This window comes from Heterodontus francisci, chromosome 10, assembly GCF_036365525.1.
Source record: "Heterodontus francisci isolate sHetFra1 chromosome 10, sHetFra1.hap1, whole genome shotgun sequence".
Lineage (NCBI taxonomy): Eukaryota > Metazoa > Chordata > Chondrichthyes > Heterodontiformes > Heterodontidae > Heterodontus > Heterodontus francisci.
This window is the reverse complement of record NC_090380.1, coordinates 27,194,255-27,214,251: the sequence shown is the minus strand read 5'-3', so window position 1 is coordinate 27,214,251 and position 19,997 is coordinate 27,194,255. Positions and strand designations below refer to the sequence as shown.

The window sequence follows — 19,997 nt, the reverse complement described above, 5'->3', positions numbered from 1 at the left end:
TGCTGACAGTTCCATGTGCTTTGTCAGAAATTATGAGCACCTGTCCATGTTCTGTTTGTCATTTTTGCTGCATTTGACAAACACCATAATTTATAAAATAGAGAAAATACTGGGAACACACAGATCAGTCAACATCAATAAAAAGGAAAGGACAGGCCAAGATTCTAAGTACACCCGGCATCAGAATTGATCAAAAATTCACGTGGATTTTCTCTGAATCCATGCGGTGTTTCTGGAAGCATACTTCTTGATAGGTTGGTAAGGCGGCAATTATTAAAAATCTTGCTAATGGCAGTATTTTCCCTACAACTTCCGTCAAGTTTGGATATGGCAAATTAACCAAAAGAGTGAATGGAGCCACAGAGTTATAAACTATCAAATTTGTTTGTAACCTACTGTTGGTATGAGCCGAAGGGCCTCTTCTGCACTGTATTATTCTGTGATTCTGTATTCCAGTAGGACCAGGAACTTTGTTGTTATTTATTTTGATTGGGTTGGTAGTCTCTTCCAGTGTGGGGTGTTCATCCATGCTTATTTGGCTGGGTCACTATCATGCTATCTACAACTTCATTAATGACACTGCATGGAAAATTCAGCAGAGTGTCAAAATGCTCACCAACATATCAAGGTACACGCTAACTTGATTCAACTCCACATTTACAAGGTACAGCATATGGACAAATCCAGTAAAAGACAGACTGGGCAGACACAAATTAGAAATCTGAGCTCCTATGAACAATGGATGTGGAAACTTTATTTGTTTGAGTTGAAAATTCTAACTTCCCGGACACTGATCACCTTTTGAATGGTTGAAATGACAGAGGAATCCTTTGTGTCAGTGCACCTCAACTACTAGCCTATTTCAGGTCTCATGCCGACATAACGTTGGAATGTTCCCAGTAGTTGGGTCAGAAATAAAATGGATAAGGTAACCAACTGTTAGCACTTGGTGTTGAGGAACGACAGTAAGCTTAAATTTCTTTCTTACTAAATTGCTTGAACCGAGCGCGAGAGTCTCTTAAAGGAATTCCATTTTACTTCTGTGAGTAGACCCCCAATTACATTAGGAGCTAGATGTTTCCGGGAGATGAGACATTCCTAGGATAGCTTTGCACTTGTGAAATTACAATCTTGAAGTTACTCCGATAGTTTTTCTCCTCCCTACAATGCATACTGTGATTTAATGCACCTGATTTTTATTCTGTTCTGGTACTTAATATCAGACATCACTGCAGATATCAGCCAGCAAACCTTGTGACTTATCAAATGACAATCAACAAATTATAAGGAAATAAGATAAAAAGTTAGTATAAAGAAATTTTGGGAGAAAGATTGAGAGGAAATAAAAACTAAAACTTAAAAAATGAAGAGCAGAGAGACTTAGGGGAAATGTTAGAGGACATGTTGAGAAAGCTGTTTAAAAAGAAACAAATGGGACCTTAAGTTTTATAAATAGGGACAGCGAGTACAAATGCAAACAGGTAATGCTAAATTAAACAAATAGTTGATTAGACAGCAATTAGAATATGCTGTGTAGTTTTGGGCTTTTTACTTTAGGAAGTTGACATGGCCATGGTAACAGTGCAACAGAGACTGTCTACGGTCATACTTGGGATGAAAGGCTTTCCTTTATGAGGAGAGACTCAGCAAACTGGCTCTTTCCACTTGAACAAAGGTGGTTATGATGAAAGGTCACTGACCTGAAACATTAACTCTCCTTCTCTCTCCACAGACGCTGCCAGACCTGCTGAGTATTTCCAGCACTTTCTGTTTTTGTTTCAGATTTCCAGCATCCTCAGTATTTTGCTTTTATTTTAGTGGTTAAGAGATCATCTAATTGAGGTGCTCAAGATTGAGAGTTTTTCCAAAGGCAAATCAGGAAAAATTAGTTCCACTAGTCAGTAAAGCATAAATTTAAGAATGCCACCAGAAGAACAGAAGGGAGAGGTTTGGAGAATTTCTTTTATGCTTAGGGTTGTGAAGACATGGAATGCCACTACCAGAAGCAGAATCTATTAAATGGGAAGTGGGTAGAAAGAAAAAACTTGGAAGGCCTGGGGAAAGGACAGTGGAATGGAAGTAGATAGATAGCTCCTTCAGAGAGTTGACCCTCCTGTGCGGCAAAAGTCTATGATTCTCAAATGATAGAAGTATCTTTCACTTACTTGCTCCTTTTTGCCACTAATTGTCAAGTTACTGATCGCCCATGCAGCTTCTTTTTGAGTTCCAAAATCTCCCTACAATGAAAAGAATGCAGTTCAACTTTCATTGCAACTTTAACAACAGAATGCAGCTTTAGTAACTATTTCACACTATACAGTTCTCAATTTGCCAAATAAAATGTAGCACTGATTGAAGCATTCATTTTTTTGTAAAATGCTTCAACAAGGAAGGCAAGTAGTGCGAGTTGGAAATGCTCTGCCTAGATTGTGAACATGGCCTATGACAAAGGGAAATATGGGCTGAACAGCTGTTCGTTCCCTCATCTTCTCTGGTTTTTCAGTTTGACTGACAAATAAAATACAGACCCAGATTATATGAACAAATAGTTCACCTGCACCCAATAAATTCATGGTAAGCTTAACACTTTTATAATTGTATATGTGAAACATTTTCTTCCCAAAATGTCTGGATTACATTTTCCCAGGAATCACATATATCCAGGCTCATTCAAGTTACAGCAATTCGGATGTTTTTAAAAAATTAATTTATAGGACGTTGGTGGCTAGGCCAGCATTTATTGTCCATTCCTAATTGTTCAAGAGAAAGTGATGGTGAGCCACTTCCTTGAATACAACTGAGTGACTTGCTAGGCCTTTTCAGAGGGCAGTTAAGAGTCAACCACACTGCTGAGAGTCTGGAGTCACATATAAGCCAGACTTGGTGAGGGCGAGAGATTTCCTTCCGGAAAGGGAACCCAGACTGTTCTTTTCAACCACAATCTGGCATTTTCCTGGTCACCATTGCTAATACTAGCTTTCTATTCAGATTTTATTTAATTAATTGAATTTAAATTGCCAGACTGCCATGGTGGGATTTGAACTCCAGTTTCTGGATCATTAGTCCGGGCCTCTGGATTACTAGTCCAGAAGCACAACACTATGTTACCGTATCTGCTAGAGATCCTGCATTTGGGCAATCAGAAGATCAGACAAACACTTCAGAGGGTGAACAGCTGTAAGCGTGATTCTAAACACATTACTCAATCTGGACTATTCTTTAAGGTGAGCTGTGTTCCATAGACACATAGGTGAAAACAACAGAACCTTTGCTGACTCCTTTGTTTTACTATGATAATTAAATGTTACTATTTCACTTAAAATATCTCATTGAGCTGATTTCAAGCTGCGCAAGAAGGTCTGGCCTGTATACTGATTCATTTTTTGCTCACCTTAGCCAGTTGATGAACAATCATGGGAATCAAACCAGCATCTATTACAGCTTGCACTTGCAGCTGGTTTCCTGCTGTAATATTGGAGAGGAACCACACTGCTTCCTACAGAAAACAATTTAAAGCATCAACGATGTATTCTGGCCACCAAGCAATGAACATTTTCTTGCAGGTTAAGTACGTGTACAATAGCAAGACATGATTTAAAAGGCTTCCAGGGTCAGCTCTTTAAAGCACAACTGGTTCTAATCCCACCTACTTCCACAAGTGTTCAAACACTTTGTGTTGCATGGAATAAAAAGGAGACAAACTGAAGTAGGTTTAGGGTGGTGAGAAAGACACACAAGTCTTACATGTTAAATGGGCAAAAACAAGTATGGTCCTCAACTGAACTTCTACAAGCTGAACCCAGTACATAACCCATGAATCGGCACCCATGTCATCTCCTTAAGTTTTGTAGTCGTTCGTACACACACACGTACACGTACACACACACGTGTGGATTTTATTCAAAAAACCTTTAAATCTACAACATGCCTCCCATCCTAGTTCATAACTATCATGTCAAGCTTATGTCATATAAACACTTGTTTAATTAAAAGACTGGAATCACATGGGGATTTTACGACGCCATTACCTTAAGAAAAAGCCTTGGCAGTATTCAGTCAAACTATCTACAGGCGAGACAGTCAAACCCCCAACACCATTTTAAAATATTTCACAGTTTTGATAATATTATACCCAATGGAGCAGAAAAAAAATTGATCTCAGGCCCTCAACTCTTTCAAGCAGTCTTCACAATTATACTCTAAAGCATCAGATTATGTCGACTAATAAAATGTTTTGAAGAAAAAGATACAAATACAAGAATTGCATGGATTACAGACAGAAGCAGTGGGTGAGTCTTTGGTCTTCTCAATGTGGTTCAGCCCAAAAATAAATAAATTTCATCAACGGGGGAAAAACTGACATTTGATTAACATTCAGCTGTAATAAGTGCACTAAGGCTAGCACTCCTCTGAGCTTGCCTCTTTGTAAACTACAAATATGACATCCGACATGCTCTTTTTCCTCCCTACATCCTCACTTGAATGAAGTCAAGACTTGTTGCTCAGACTCTGACTCCAACTCATCCTTTCCTAGGACTCCAAAACTGTGGCACTCATGACCATGCTCGATCATTTATTCCAACAACTTTCAGAGTTTTAAAACACTCTGCACTCCCCAGGTTTCCTCATCTCTCCACTTCTTTTCAGCCTTGGTGGTATCCTAAACATGGGCCTTGACCCTTCACCTTCACTGCTCAACAGAAAAAAGGTCAAAAATCTAAACCAAAAGCATGTAATTTGACCCATGCAAATGAATTTTCCCCTTGCCTGTGGGAAATGGAGTTAAGTATAGGTACACAATGCGAATGAAAATGTTCATAACTCTCACTGTAAGTGATTTATTTCTGGACACAAAATCCCAACCACCATTGACTGAGATCCATTAGAAGGAATGTGTACAGTTGTGAATAAGACAGTAAAACACGAGAAGACAAAAGGTGCATCAAAAACCTTGAACCAACAGGAAGATTCTGAGTGTCTAAATGGAAAAAAGTTAATTTGCATTTATACAGCAACTTTAACTTAGTGAAACATATCTGCTAGACTAGGCTTGCAGCAAGTGGCAAGAGAACCAATACGACAGGAAAAACCTACTTGACCTCATCCTCACCAATCTACCTGTCACATGCATCAATCCATGGCAATATTGGTAGGAGTGACCACTGCACAGTCTTACTGGAGGCGAAGTCCCGTCTTCACACTGAGGACACTAACAATTGTGTTGTGTGGCACGATCACCATGCTAAACGAGATAGATTCAGAACAGATCTAGCAGCTCAAAACTGGGTATCCATGAGGTAATGTGGGCCATCAGCAGTAGCTGAATTGTACTCTACCACAATCTGCAACCTCATGGCCCAACATATCCCTCACTCCACCATTATCATCGAGCCAAGGCACCTCCCTGGCTAATAGGTGTAGGAGCATGCCAGGAGCAGCATCAGGTGTACATAAAAATGAGGTGTCAACCTGGTGAAGCTTCAATCCAGGACTACATGCATGTCAAACAGCATGTCACAGACAGAGTTAAGCAACTCACAACCAAATTATCAGAGCAGAGTTCTGCAGTCCTGCCATATCTAGGTATGAAAGGGGGACCAATATTCCCAATATTTAGTCAGCGGAAATTACTGCTCATCTAATGCTGGATGTCAGAGAAGCAGTGTGACAAATTAGAGACAGTGGAGAGGCCGAGAGAGGTGGTGGTGAGGTAGAGTTGGGCGTTTGTCAGCATACAAATGGAACCTGATGTCATGTTTATGGATGATGTCACCGAGGAGCAGCATGTAGATGTGCAATAGGAGGGGGCCAAGGATAGATCCTTGGGGGGGACTCCAGAGGCAACGGTGTAGAAGTGGAAAAGAAGCCATTGCAGGTGATTCTCTGGCTATGACTGGATGGGTAAGAATGGAAGCAGGCAAGTGCAGTCTCACGCAGCTGGACAATGGGGGAGAACTGTTGAAGTAGAATGGTGCAGTCAACTGTGCCAAAGGCAGCAGATAGGTTAAGAAGGACGAGGAAGAATAGATTACCATGGAGACAGTCACAAAGGATGTCATTTGTGACTTTGATGAGGCCCGTTGTGGTACTATGGCGGGGCAAAAATCTGTGGGGGTGGGGGGGGTGAACTCAAACATGGAGCTCAGGGAAAGATGGGCACAGATTGGGAGGTGACTACACGTTCAAGGACTTAAAAGGAAAGGGAGGTTGGAGATATGGCAGAGGCTTGCAAAAATAGAGGGGTCAAGGGTGGGGTTTTTTTTTTGAGGAGTGATGACAGCAGATTTGTAGAGAAAGGGGACAGTACCTGAGAATTAACAATATCCGCTAACATGGGGGCCAGGAGGGGAAGTTGGGTGAGCAGCAGTTGGGTGGGAAAACAGCCGAAGGAGCAGCAGATGGGTCTCGCAGACAAGATGAGCGCGAAGAAGGCATGACGGGGGTAGGACAGAAACTAGAGAAACAAGAAAGTTCAGGGCTAGATTGTGAATTGGGGGAAATCTTTGAGGAGGTTTGGCCCAGTGGGCAAGGGGAAGGAAGGGAAGTGGCTGAGGCAATTGAAGGGACGGTTGCAGTCTTTGTGACAAAGAAGTCCATTCACTTCTTGCACTTGTTGGTTGGAAGTGAGGATGGAGAAGGCAGGGAAGAGGGGTTTAAGAAGATGGTTTATAGTGAAGAGAAGTTGGAGGCTATCTTTGCATTCCAGGATGATCCTGGAATAGTGAGTAATTTTGGCAGGGGAGGACTTGATAGTGCTTTACGTGGTCCAGCCAGATCTAGCGGTGAATGGCTAAACCAGTTATCCGCCATGAACATTCAAGTGTGCGTTTCTGGGACAGAAGGGAGTGATGATAAGGGCCTATCGGAGTAATGAGCAGGGTGAGAGAGAGAGTAACGGTTTTAACGGGGATAAGGGCATCAAAGGATAAAAGGTGGCGGTGAGGGCGCAACTGAGCAGATCAGTAGCTGCAAAAATGTTGTGATGAATGGTAGGTCAAAGGCTAGACAGTTGGAAATTTGCAATTGCAGTTCTAAATGACTTGGGGGAGAATTTTTTTTACAGACACAGACGTAGAAGGAAGTGGGGTTGGGAGGGGGAAGGGAATGTAGGTGGACAGTGATACAAGGACCTGATCAGAGACTGACTTATCTGAGATTGATATAATGGGAGTAGCGAGGCCACAAGAGATGACAAGGCCAGTTGGTGGCTGTGAATATAGATAGGGGTTTATGTGGATCACCTGGAAAAACAGAGGATAATCCAAATATCTATCCTGTGGAACAAACATCTCAGCTCAGCTTCTGGCTGCACCGATCCTGATTGTTTCTTTTAAAATAAAATAACTCATTACCATTACTTTGCATAGAATAATTACCAGTCAGTATTGTATAATATGTAATAATGTACAATGCCAAGCCTGTGAAGTAAACATTAATGTTCTTGGTTTTTAAGCAGAGCATTTTTTTCATAGTTCAAATGTTAGCAAAGTTTTGTTTCTTTTTTGTCAAGTTATAGACATAGACATAGAGAGATACAGCACTGAAACAGGCCCTTCGACCCACCGAGTCTGTGCCGACCAACAACCACCCATTTACACTAATCCCGTATTCCTTACCACATCCCCACCATTCTCCTACCACCTACCTACACTAGGGGCAATTTACAATGGCCAATTTACCTATCAACCTGCAAGTCTTTGGCTGTGGGAGGAAACCGGAGCACCCGGCGGAAACCCACGCGGTCACAGGGAGAACTTGCAAACTCCACACAGGCAGTACCCAGAACCGAACCCGGGTCGCTTGAGCTGTGAGGCTGCGATGCTAACCACTGCGCCGCCCCAAGTCCTTCTGTTTAAAGTACCATGTGAATTTAGCATAATCCTATTGTTCTTGTATCTCCACAGGTGAACAACCACGTCTTCAGGGTTAGTACAGCAATGATCTGTGCAAATACTAGATGTACAAAGTTACTTCAGTCACATACACCTAGATGCATAATCTGGTGCTGGGAGGTTTCTCTTAAATGGAAGTATCCTCCAAAAGTCACAGGTAACGGGTGGGAATTCATCTTCCATTCTCCACAGCTAATATTTTTGATTTCCCCCCATCACGCAGCGAGCATGCTCAGAAGGAGGAAATGTGTTAGCCCAACATGATGAGGTTGGAAACATTCATAGCTGAGTAGCTTTGCAACATAGCTTAATTAAAAAGTGCATGGCAACAACGACATTGCAAACACCACTGCAGCATCATCGAAGCCCAAATGTCACCGCACACCATTGAACTGATGCACAAATTTTAAAGTCTCCAACAGTTCTCTTTTGCACTATGAGGATGCCATCACTGAGATACTTGTGGTTAAGTGTGGGACATTTTAATGGGTACACATGGGTCATCACACAGTGGGACTGTGGCTAATAGGACGCCAACCTCAGAGGCACCCTAAGCCAAAGATCTTCCTGTAGTATTGCGTATTTGAAAATGCAAGACAAAATTTGAGCGAAGTTATACTGCAATGTTCTCCATCTCAACAATTCACTATTTTACATTTCTATTTTATAAATATTTCAAAATGATAATGCACTAATGCAGACATATCACGTTTGCTGCATAGTTTTTACCAGTTACACTCATATTCACCTTGTAAAAAGCTCAATTATCAAAATACGAACATACGAAATTAGGAGCAGGAGCAGGCCACTCAGCCCCGCTCCATTCAATAAGATCATGGCTGATCTGACTGTAACCTCGACTCCACATTCCCACCTACCCCCGAAAACCTTTCACCCCCTTGCTTAGCAAGAATCTATCCACCTCTGCCTCAAAAATATTCAAAGACTCTGCTTCCACTGCCTTTTGAGGAAGAGAGTTCCAAAGACTCACGACCTTTTGAGAGAAAAAATTTCTCCTCATTAAAGCGTGGCTCGGGTATAAAATTAAAACCCGACCCGGGCCCAACCCGATAACAGCCAACCCGAACCCGACCCAGGCCAGAGTCCTTTAATTTTTTTTCTCATACCCGACCAGAAAATATCAAATATATTATTGAAACAGAAAAAAACCGTAGATTAAAAAGAAAACAGTACAAAACAGTACAGTCCAGTCCGACCCGAGCCCGAATGCTGGACACAGAATATAGACCTGACCCGATCCCGACACACGTAGTGGGGTTTGGTTGGATAGCCAGGCTTTTCTCCTCATCTCTGCCTTAAATGGATGACCCCTTATTTTTAAACAGTGAGCTCCTAGTTCTAGATTCTCCCACAAGAGGAAACATCCTTTCCACATCCAGCCTGCCAAGGCCCCTCAGGATCTTATATGTTTTAATCAAATTGCCTCTTACTCTTCTAAACTCCAGCATTAGTTTTATCTACCATTACATTTTCCTTCTTAGAGGGAATATAATCTTGTACTGTCCATTACTCTGTCTTGGCCTTGATGGGCTATCAGTCAATATACATTCAATATAAAGTGCACTCAAGCCCAATTTGGCAAAGAAAGCTCTGGCTTTAGATTTGGGGAGAGTGGGGGGGAGGGACGGGATTATAAAGCTGCTAAGAGTATGTTATATATTTGCAGCTACAGTAAGGCGAAAGCAAACAGGTCTTGTGAAGGATTAAGAGGGTGATGGTGTATTAAATCAAACCTAAACAAGTCGACAATGCGCTGTAAACTACTACAACAAAAAAAACCTCTCCCTCAAAATCATCAGCAAAACTGGCAAGGACTCATTACAATAATGCTCAGATTCTGCTGCCTGTCGACAATGGCAACTATTGAGACCACCAAAAGAGATTTCAATTGAAACCAACTACCACTGCTAGCCCAACAACTGGGAACAGTGTGTTAAAACTATATTGGTACTGTCACAAAATTGTTTGATGACACTGGCAGAACCTCTCAAGTCAGACTGGCAACGTAGCAATTTTTTTTTTTACCTTGTTGATCTTCTCTTTAGGATGGGTCAGGAGATTAGGAAAGTGTGACAGTACATCACAGTTGAGAACAACCTGTGTCTGTTCATCAGTACCTGTCACTATGTTGCCTACAGCTCTCAATGCAGCTGTCTGGATAAGAGACGGAAATAAAAAGGCATAGTGAGATTCTATTCTTTTGCAAATTTATTCAAAGTACCAATTAAAACTACGAACTTTATTACTTAATCATCATTATTCCCTCCACACCTGCAAAAGACTCAACATCTTTCAATATGGACTAGCTAGGATAGTCATCAAGAAACAAGGTGCTGCTTTCTCTCCCTTCCATGCTGGAAAACCCGATTTACCAGAGTCCTTGTACAAATACATTTATATAATCTGCAGAAGGAAAGGCAGAGTCATTGAGTAAGGTAGAGAGGTAGGAAAGGTTTACATCCACCCCTATGGGGAAAACCAGAGCCTACCTGGCAGAGGGAAAACTTCTGCAAACCCAATACTGCTGTTTCATAGTGTTTAACATATACAGTATATTAAGTTTTGAGTAAAATGTGAAACCGGCACAAAACATACTCAATTCTATTCTTTGCATTCTAGTGTAATTAAATCAGATTTGGTTGCACAAGTCAACTGAAAAAACATATACAAAATATCTTGAAGTTAGTATTCATTCTGTTAATCAAAAATGAAGGCTTATTCACATTTCATACAATAATGTTAACAATGTACTTTTTTTAATATAAAATTGTTATGTTACTTATCTCAAAAGCAATACAGAGGGAGTATTTTTCCCATCAAACACAAATTCTGATCAGGAATGAAACAAATCTCTGGATTGTTTTATTCTGTATCCAATTTTATCCTCAAGAAAACAATAATGGTAATTACCAATAACTTGCATTTAGTGTAACTGAAACATGGCTAAAATAAGCATTGAAAAATAAGGACAAATGAACTGGAAACTATATGACAAGCATTGGCCCTTGAATATTAACAATGAACATGCCAGTATATTTATGGGCAAGGTCAAAATTTATACAGAATTGTAGCAACCAAAGACATGTCAAAGATTGGAAAAATCAATACAGTGAAATAAAAATCCAACCTATTTTGAGATCTGCACACAAATCAAGGCCAAAAGCTTAATCAGCAAGTTTGTTTTTTCTCTTTCTACCTTATTTTAGACACCAAAACTACTTTTTTTTTACATTTTCTCACCTGAACCTTGACCTCTTGATGACTTAGCAGTGGAACGAGGAAAGGCACCACACCCGAGTCAATCACCATCTGTATTTGTTCATTACCTCCATCTGTCAGGTAAGACAAAGCCCAGACTGTGTCCACGAGTATCTTGAATATATTAAGAGAATATAAAAATTAAATCCCATCAAAATCACAGCTGGTTAACATCTCCAATAGGAAAATAGAATTTGGATAGGAACCTGCAACCTATGGACTTATCAAATATTAGATAGTCACCAATAAAACTAATAAGGAGTTCAGGAACAATTGTTTTCCTCAGAGTAGTTAGAATGTGGAACTCGCTATCACACTGAGGTGAATAACACTGATGCATTTAAAGCAGAAAAGATTATGTTGATAGGGCGAGATGAAGTAAAGTGAGAGGAGGTTTGTGTGCAGCATAAACTAGGACAGACGTTGGGCCAAATGGCTCATTTCTGTGATGTAAATACTATGTAATCATAGTGCAGCGGCACAGCATGATGGAATACCAATGGGTTACAACCGCAGATTGTTTTTGTGAACAAAACTACATGACAATGAATTTATGTTTGTGGCCTGTTACTTCCAAAGTTACTTAAGTTGCAAAAAGATGGTGTGCACCAAAGTAGGCAATTTTCAGCCTCACTTTGCATGGCAGAAACCAACACGAAGCAGAGAAGAGGTGGCCGTAAACCTAGACAACAGCAAGCTGAGCAGCTGAAGTGCTTCCATTTCTCTGGGCAGGTCAAAGAGGTTCCAACTATCACTGACCTGCGCAGACCTTTCCCCAGTGAAAGAAACAATGACGCAGATTTTGCAGTCAGTGGCAAAGTGACAGCACCCGCACGAACCTTGAAGAAAGCAGCCCACAAAGATCTGGTGATCTCTATGGCGCGGGTTGCCCCTTTCCTGATATTAGATTGAATCTTGTGCCAACTCAAGGAGATTGCCAGGTGTCCAGCAACAGTGATATCAAGCAGGTTAAGCAGCCAATCATACTGAAGTATTTTCACAGAGAGCAAACCAGGAAGTAAAATGTACTGAATATCCTTTTTAATATTTTAAGGAGACCAAAAAAAATGATTAGGACGTATTGGGATTACGGTTTAAAAATGCAGAATTATTGAATCATAATGGAGAAATTTAACATTCCACAAATATAAAATTAACTTTTCAGGATCAGAGAGGTTGTTCAGCTGTAAGTATGAAATTAGTATGCCATTAAAAACCCAGTTACACCACATTCAACAAGGTGCAACTTTTTCTGGGGTTTTTACAGTGAGACTAATAGCATAAAGGGCAAGCTCTTGCCAGTTCAATGATTTTTGATTGATTGAAGTCTGCGGGACTTCAACAGCGCACCCTATGGAGAAGCATAGAATCACTGACGACAACTTCGGGATTTCTGCATTTAACTGCGTACGTGTGGACTCTAGAAATCGCTGTCAGCTTCAAAGGAATAATGACAATCAGCCTCACAGCTCCAGCGACCCGGGTTCGATTCTGGGTACTGCTTGTGCGGAGTTTGCAAGTTCTCCCTGTGACCGCCTGGGTTTTAGCCGGGTGCTCCGGTTTCCTCCCACAGCCAAAGACTTGCAGGTTGATAGGTAAATTGGCCATTATAAATTGCCCCTAGTATAGGTAGGTGGTAGGGGAATTGAGGGAAGGTGGGGATGTGGTAGGAATATGGGATTAATGTAGGATTAGTATAAATGGGTGGTTGATGGTCGGCACAGACACGGTGGGCCGAAGGGCCTGTTTCAGTGCTGTATCTCTAAAATAAAATTAAAAAAATAAAACGCAGACAGTTTCAATGTTATTACTACCACAACATCAGTGGTTGGAAAACTGTTGGAAAAAACTTGGTTAAGAAGGTAAGAGCCCATGGGATCCAGGGCAATTTGGCAAATTGGATCCAAAAGTGGCTTAGTTGCAGGAGGCAGAGAGTAATGGTCGAGGGTTATTTTTGCAAGTGGAAGCCTGTGACCAGTGGTGTACCGCAGGGATTGGTGTTGGGATCCTTGCTGTTTATAGTGTACATTAATTATTTAAACGTGAATATAGGAGGTATGATAAGTATGTTCGCAGATGACATGAAAATTGGTGGTGTCCTAAATAGTGAGGAGGAAAGCCTGAGCTTACAGGTTGATAATGATGGGCTGGTAAGATGGGTGGAGCAGTGGCAAATGGAATTTAATCCTGAGAAGTGTGAGGTGATGCATTTTGGGAGCACTAACAAGGCAAGGGAATATACAATGGATGGTAGGACCCTAGGAAGTACAGAGGGTCAGAGGGACCTATGTGTGCTTGTCCCATAGATCACTGAAGGCAGCAGCATAGGTAGATAAAGTGGTTAGGAAGGCATATGGGAAACTTGCCTTTATTAGCCGAGGCATAGAATATAAGAACAGGGAGGTTATGATGGAGCTATATAAAACGTTAGTTAGGCCACAGCTGGAGTACTGTGTACAGTTCTGGGCACCACACCATAGGAAGGATGAGATTGCACTGGAGAGGGTGCAGAGGAGATTCACCAGGATGTTGCCTGGGCTGGAGCATTTCAGCCAGGAAGAGAGACTGAAAAGGCTAGGGTTGCTTTCCTTAGAGCAGAGAAGGCTGAGAGGGGACATGATTGAAGTATACAAAATTATGAGGGGCATTGATAGGTTAGATAGGAAGCGACTTTTTCCCTTAGTGGAGGGGTCAATAACCAGGGGGGCATAGATTTAAGGGAAGGGGCAGGAGGTTTAGAGGGGATTTGAGGAAATATTTTCACCCAAAGGGTGGTTGGAATCTGGAACACACTGCCTGAAAAGGTGGCAGAGGCAGGAACCCTCACAAAATTTAAAAAGTATTTAGATGAACATCAGAAACACCACAGCATACAAGGCTACGGGCCAAGTGCTGGAAAATGGGATTAGAATAGTTAGGTGCTTGATGGCCGGTGCGGACACGATGGGCCAAAGGGCCTGTTTCTGTGCTGTATAACTATGACTCTATAACATCCGGGCCAACAGTGTTTCACTCTTTAAAACAAACTGTTCACACACAACATAAAAAAAATTAAATCAGGCTGTTCTAAAAACTTTCTGGTATTATGAATGAGGGAGTTTTAACAACACCAGAATTGGCAATTGATTGGTACTGCAGAAAGTCCCAGGAGGAGTGGAGCCAAAAGATCACTAACTACCAACAACCACATATTTATGGACAGTCATACAGCAATAAGTTTGCAGCATCATCCAATACCTGAAAAAGTTATACATGTTGAAGGAAACCATCTGATACCAAAATTGCACAGAAAAAAAAACAAGTACTGTGCAAAATAAGTTAACTCTTTGGAATCAATCTGCTTTAGAATCCATTATAACACTGATCTACTTAGCTTCTAATTATTCAAAAGTTAAGTTGCTCCAAAAAAAAAACAAGGAATTACACTGTGCTTTGTAGTTGTCTCAAACAACCAAGAAATCTCCCTGCACTTGAAATACTGCTTATATTAAAACCAGCCAAATCTATCTGTAAACAATGCATCAATCTCCAAAAAGACTGCAAATGTTCCTTGTCATAATCAGTACATTACTTACATTAATATCTGTATGGTATATCAACACACACAATGCTGGCAGGATCTGTGGGGAAAAAGGAATAATATATTAGATGATTAAATTCTTAGATCAATAATCAAACAGCAAAAAATAAACCTGATCAGTAGCAGTAACAACTGGTGCGTATAACCAATCTAGGATTGCACACTCACCACTACAGTTGCACAAACCAGTTACAATCAGTATGCAATTCTAAGTTTTTTCTTTTACAATTGAGCAGTTTTCACACAAGACATGGACATATTTTTATTGAATAAATAATCACTGGTGACAACCCACTGGCCATTTACAATGATAATAATGACAATAAATTTAGGAAGGGAAGATGTATGAAATAACGGTTGTTGGGAGGACGTTAAGTGACAAATGCAATATGATCCAATGGCATCACACACATTTAGATAACGCCTTTAATGTAGCAAAATGTCCCAAGGTGTTTCACAAAGATATAATCGGACAAAAATGGACACCAGGCCAAAGGAGGAGAAATTAGGAGATATAACCAAATGTTTGGTGAAGGAGGTGGATTCCAAGAAGGGTCTTGATGGCAGAGCAGCTGGAGCAGGAGATGCAGACAAGTATAGGGACTGAATTCTAGAGCTCAACTGAAAACATGGCCATATATGAAAATTTTAAATTTGAGGTATTGATGGACCAGAAGCCAATATAGATCAGTGAGAACCGGTTGATGAGTCAGCGAGATGGCATGCGGCAGGACACGGGCAGCAGAGTTTTGAACGAGCTCAAATTTACAGAGATGGATGATGAGAGGTTGGCCAAGAGAGGACTGCCTGGAGTGACAATGGCCTGGATTTTGTGATAACAACACGAAGGTTATTGGCGCTTGCCAATCTGACAGCAACTTCGAATGTCCGCATAAATAAAGTTGAATTCATAAATCCAGAAGCTGCTGCCAAAGTTACCCTGCTCCTCCACATGATGTGCTGTTATAGTCCTCACCAAGAGATTCAGCTCTGAAATCACTGTAATTGCATGAACTTGGAGTACTTAACCACTAGTTCTGTGATAAAATGGCTGAAAAGGTTAGGGCTGGTACATTTAGAAGTGAATTTTTTTTTACAAATTAATTTCTCAGATATAGAGTCTCATTTCCTAAGAAAATTAATGTTGCAATTTTTTTTTAAAGAAAATAATTTTGTTTTACTTTTTCTGTTTGTCTCTTAACTCTCTCCCTTAATACCATTTGTATTCCCCAATCTTTATTTCGCTACCTATACATGATTTAAATGTAATTTACATTTCTTGTCTTTTACTTCCTGATTTACACTCGACATGTCTCAATAAACATACGTCACTCTGTTTGGTTGAAGAACCTCCCTGTTGCTTACCCATTCACAGATGCCACTGATCTCCTGCAAAGGGCACTGCACTGAAACAGACACGGGATGGCTAGAAGTCTCCACTGACAAGCCCACAAAAAGTCTACAGGCAACTATACACAAGGTGAATGGTGAAAGCTGTTCCTTCGCTGCTGATAGCAATATTTGGCCCAAATGCCATGGGTGAGAGGTTCAGCAGCAGATGGCTAAGGCAGGAGCAGAGTTAGGCAAAGTTACGAAGGCATAGGTAGTCACTCTGTGTGATAAGGACATGGTTTCAGAAGCTGAACCAAGGTTGAAGCTCGCTTAGGGGAGAAACTAGAGAAATCGGATTAGGGCTATGATGGTTGGAACCTGAGGTGGAGGTTTAACTAGGTGGGGAAGGGGGAAGCAGCAAATGCAGCTGAGCAGATGTTCTGAATTGTAGTGACAAAGAAGTCCACAAACATACAAATTAGGAGCAGGAGTAAGCCACTGCCCCTTGAGCCTGCTCCGCCATTCAATAAGATCATGGCTGATCTGATTGTAACCTCAACTCCACTTTCCCGCCTACCCCCAATAACCTTCCACCCCCTTGCTTATCAAGAATCTACCTACCTCTGTCTTAAAAATATTAAAAGACTCTGCATCCACTGCCATTGGAGGAAGAGCGTTCCAAAGACTCATGACACTGAGAAAAAAATTCTCCTCACCTCTATGCTTTCCACATCCACCCTGTCAAGACCTCTCAGGATCTTATAAGTTTCAATCAAGTCGCCTCCTACTCTTCAAAACTCCAGCGGATACAAGCCTAGTCTGTCCAACCTTTCCTCATAAGATAACCCGCCCATTCCAGGTATTAGTCTAGTAAAGCTTCTCTGAACTGTTTTTAATGCATTTATATCCTTCCTTAAATAAGGAGACCAATAAAGTAGACAGTACTCCAGATGTGGTCTCACCAATACCCTGTGTAACTGAAGCATAACCTCACTACTTTTGTATTCAATTCCCCTTGCAATAAATGATAACATTCAATCAGCTCTCCTAATTACTTGCTGTACCTGCATATCAACCTTAAGCGGTTCATGCACAAGGACACCCAAATCCATTTGCATCTCAGAGCTCTGAAACACTCACCATTTCGATAATATGCTTTTTTATTCTTCATACCAAAATGGACAATTTCACATTTTCCCACATTATACTCCATTTGCCAGGTCTTTGCCTACTCACTTAACCTATGTCCTTTGTAGCCTCCTTATGCCCTCTTCACAACTTACTTTCCTACCCATCTTTGTGTCATCAGCAAATTTAGCAACCACACCTTCAGTCCCTTCATCCAAGTAATTTATATAAATTACTAAAAGTCGAGGCCCCAGCACTGATCCCTGTGGCACACCACTCGTTACATCTTGCCAACCAGAAAATGACCCATTTATGCCTATTCTGTTTCCTGTTAGCTAGCCAAGCTCCTTGCACTTGTTATTGGAGCTGATAAATTGTTGAAATTACAAATCATTTACCAAAATAATTAATCAGACTGCTTTACAGCCGACAGCAACACTTTTCTGTGCAGTACAACGTATTGGAAAAATATATCAAGTCAAAAGGAGCATCTGATCATTGCAGCTACTCTGTAAACCTATTTGAATTTAGTCAGCTGGTACTCAAAAGCACTGGAAACATTTATAAACTAAAAATATGTATACAAATGGATTTGGAATTACATCTAGCCAAGATGCTGAAGGATAGTCCATGTATATTGGTATGTTACAAACCATAGACCAATCATCACTGTTTATCTGCAATTGTACTCATTCAAGGGCAACTGGTCTACAAGTGATGTCATTAACAAATCATCCTGTATTATTTATACAGCAAACATCATTACACCTCAGGACAGCATTTTCAACCCTCACTCAATTCTCTTCCCATTGAATGTATTATTGCATGTGAGAAAAGCTGGGGTACTGTTGAATTAACACTAAGAGCCCTCTGCACCTCCTCTAAGTGCCAATTTATTTTTATGAGAGAGATCAGACTTTTGACATTTAGGGAGGACACCGTCTGACCCAATGCCCACATACACCCACTTTTCAACAAGCAGTCACTATTAACTGGGAATGAGAATCTAATCAGAATTTTCAGCTGGTTGCGAAGTGTTTTAGGATGTCTTAGGGTCATTAAAGACGCTCTATACATGCAAGTTTTCTTAATTTGAACCAGTCACCTCTCATCCTATTCCTAATTTAATTTAAAATAATCCCCCAAATTTACCGTTTCCTTTCATGTTATCACTTCTCTCACAGGGCTACTTTCACAAGATGAAATACTATTTCTGGTCTAACGAAACCACTCTATAACACTAACAGAAGAGGACAAACAGCTGATGCTAATTGTTCCAAAAACATTGAATACATCTACATTTTTATATTCAATAAAAATTCCTAGTTGCTGGAACAGTAACTATCCATAATATTCACAACTGTCAAATTGACATGTGCCCTTGTTAAACAGGTGCATGAACTGATTACAAGAAAAAAAGTTTGCTGTATACCAATTCTCAGCGCTAGACCAACCTCAATATTACTCTTCACCACGGGTAAACAACTTTAATTGTACTCTCTCTCTACAATTAAGTAGCTTTATCACATTTGCAAATGTCACCTATACAGACCCATTATAAAGGAATTTCATGAGGAGTTCAAGCTAACAAGAAAAGAAACTCAACTTTATCCAATCGATTTAAAAATACATCTGTTCCAGCCAAAAGCACAAGAGACAAAGTTAGTCCAATCTCTTTACCTCCTGAACAGTCTCCATTGGTGGTGGTGGATCCTTATTCCTGCAGAGGTTAACTATGACCCATGTGACGTTACGGAGGAAAGTGATGGGGATGGAGGGATTGATGAAGGACAGAAGAGGTTTGACAACTCCCAATGAGATGACGTAGTCTCTACACCGAGGACCATCACCTAAAGAGGCGAAAATGAAAGTGTTTGCATTAGAGATGAGAACCTGGAAAATTTTATGAAAGAAGCAATGTTGTGGCTGTTGCATATACAGCAGCTTGATGAATATGTTAATGCATTAACTCATTAAAATAGTTAAAGCAAAAAATACATGATATTTTGGTGGCTTGTTTGAGTTGTCGAGTTCAGGTACTCAATACCAGAATCAAACAGCAAAGGAGCACATTCATCCCATTGTGCCTATGCTGGCTCTTTGAAAGAGATTTCCAATAAATCCCACACCACTGTTCTTACTTATAGCCCTCAAATTTTTCATTGTCAATTATATATCCAATTTATTTTTGTAAGTTACTACTGAATTTGCTTCCACCATCCTTTCAGGCAATGTATTCCATATCATCATAGCTCACTCTGTACAATACATTTTTCAACTCCCTTCTGGTTCTTTTGCCAATTACCTTAAAACTTTGCCCTCTGGTTACTGACCCTCCTGCCAGCGGCAAGCATTTCTACTTATTTACTCTATCCAAAATGCCACATAATTTTGAACACCAATTAAATCTCTCCTTAACATCCTCTGCTCAGAGAACAATTACAGCTTCTCCATTCTCTCCACATAACTCAAGTACCTCAGCTGTGGTATCAGTCTACTCTCAGTCATCAGCAAAGTGATGGAAGGTGTTGTTGACAGTGCTACCAAATAGCGTTTACTAATATAAAATAAAAACAAAGTGCTGGAAATACTCAGCAGGCCAGGCAGTATCTATGGAGAGAGAAACAGAATTGACTGTTTAAAGGAACTGGCAACGGTTAGAAAAGTATTAGGTTTTAATCAAGAGAAGAGGTGGGGTGGGGTGGGGGGGGAGGGTTGGGAGGAAGAGAACAAAAGGGAAGATGTGTGATAGGGCAGGGGGCGAAGAGATTAATAACAAAGATGTC

At 40.7% G+C, this 19,997-nt stretch overlaps 1 protein-coding gene across 1 annotated transcript in view; it reads right to left on the bottom strand.

Annotated features, from left to right (window-relative positions):
- kpna3 (karyopherin alpha 3 (importin alpha 4)) overlaps window positions 1-19,997 on the bottom strand; it is a 99,303-nt gene that overhangs the window by 25,402 nt on the left and 53,904 nt on the right. The window contains exons 9-14 of the mRNA XM_068040312.1: window positions 18,892-19,061; window positions 14,747-14,791; window positions 11,154-11,285; window positions 9,939-10,067; window positions 3,392-3,496; window positions 2,166-2,237 (exon numbers count right to left, since the gene is read on the bottom strand). Coding sequence (XP_067896413.1) covers window positions 2,166-2,237; window positions 3,392-3,496; window positions 9,939-10,067; window positions 11,154-11,285; window positions 14,747-14,791; window positions 18,892-19,061 — 653 coding nt within the window. The remainder of the gene's footprint in view (window positions 1-2,165; window positions 2,238-3,391; window positions 3,497-9,938; window positions 10,068-11,153; window positions 11,286-14,746; window positions 14,792-18,891; window positions 19,062-19,997) is intronic.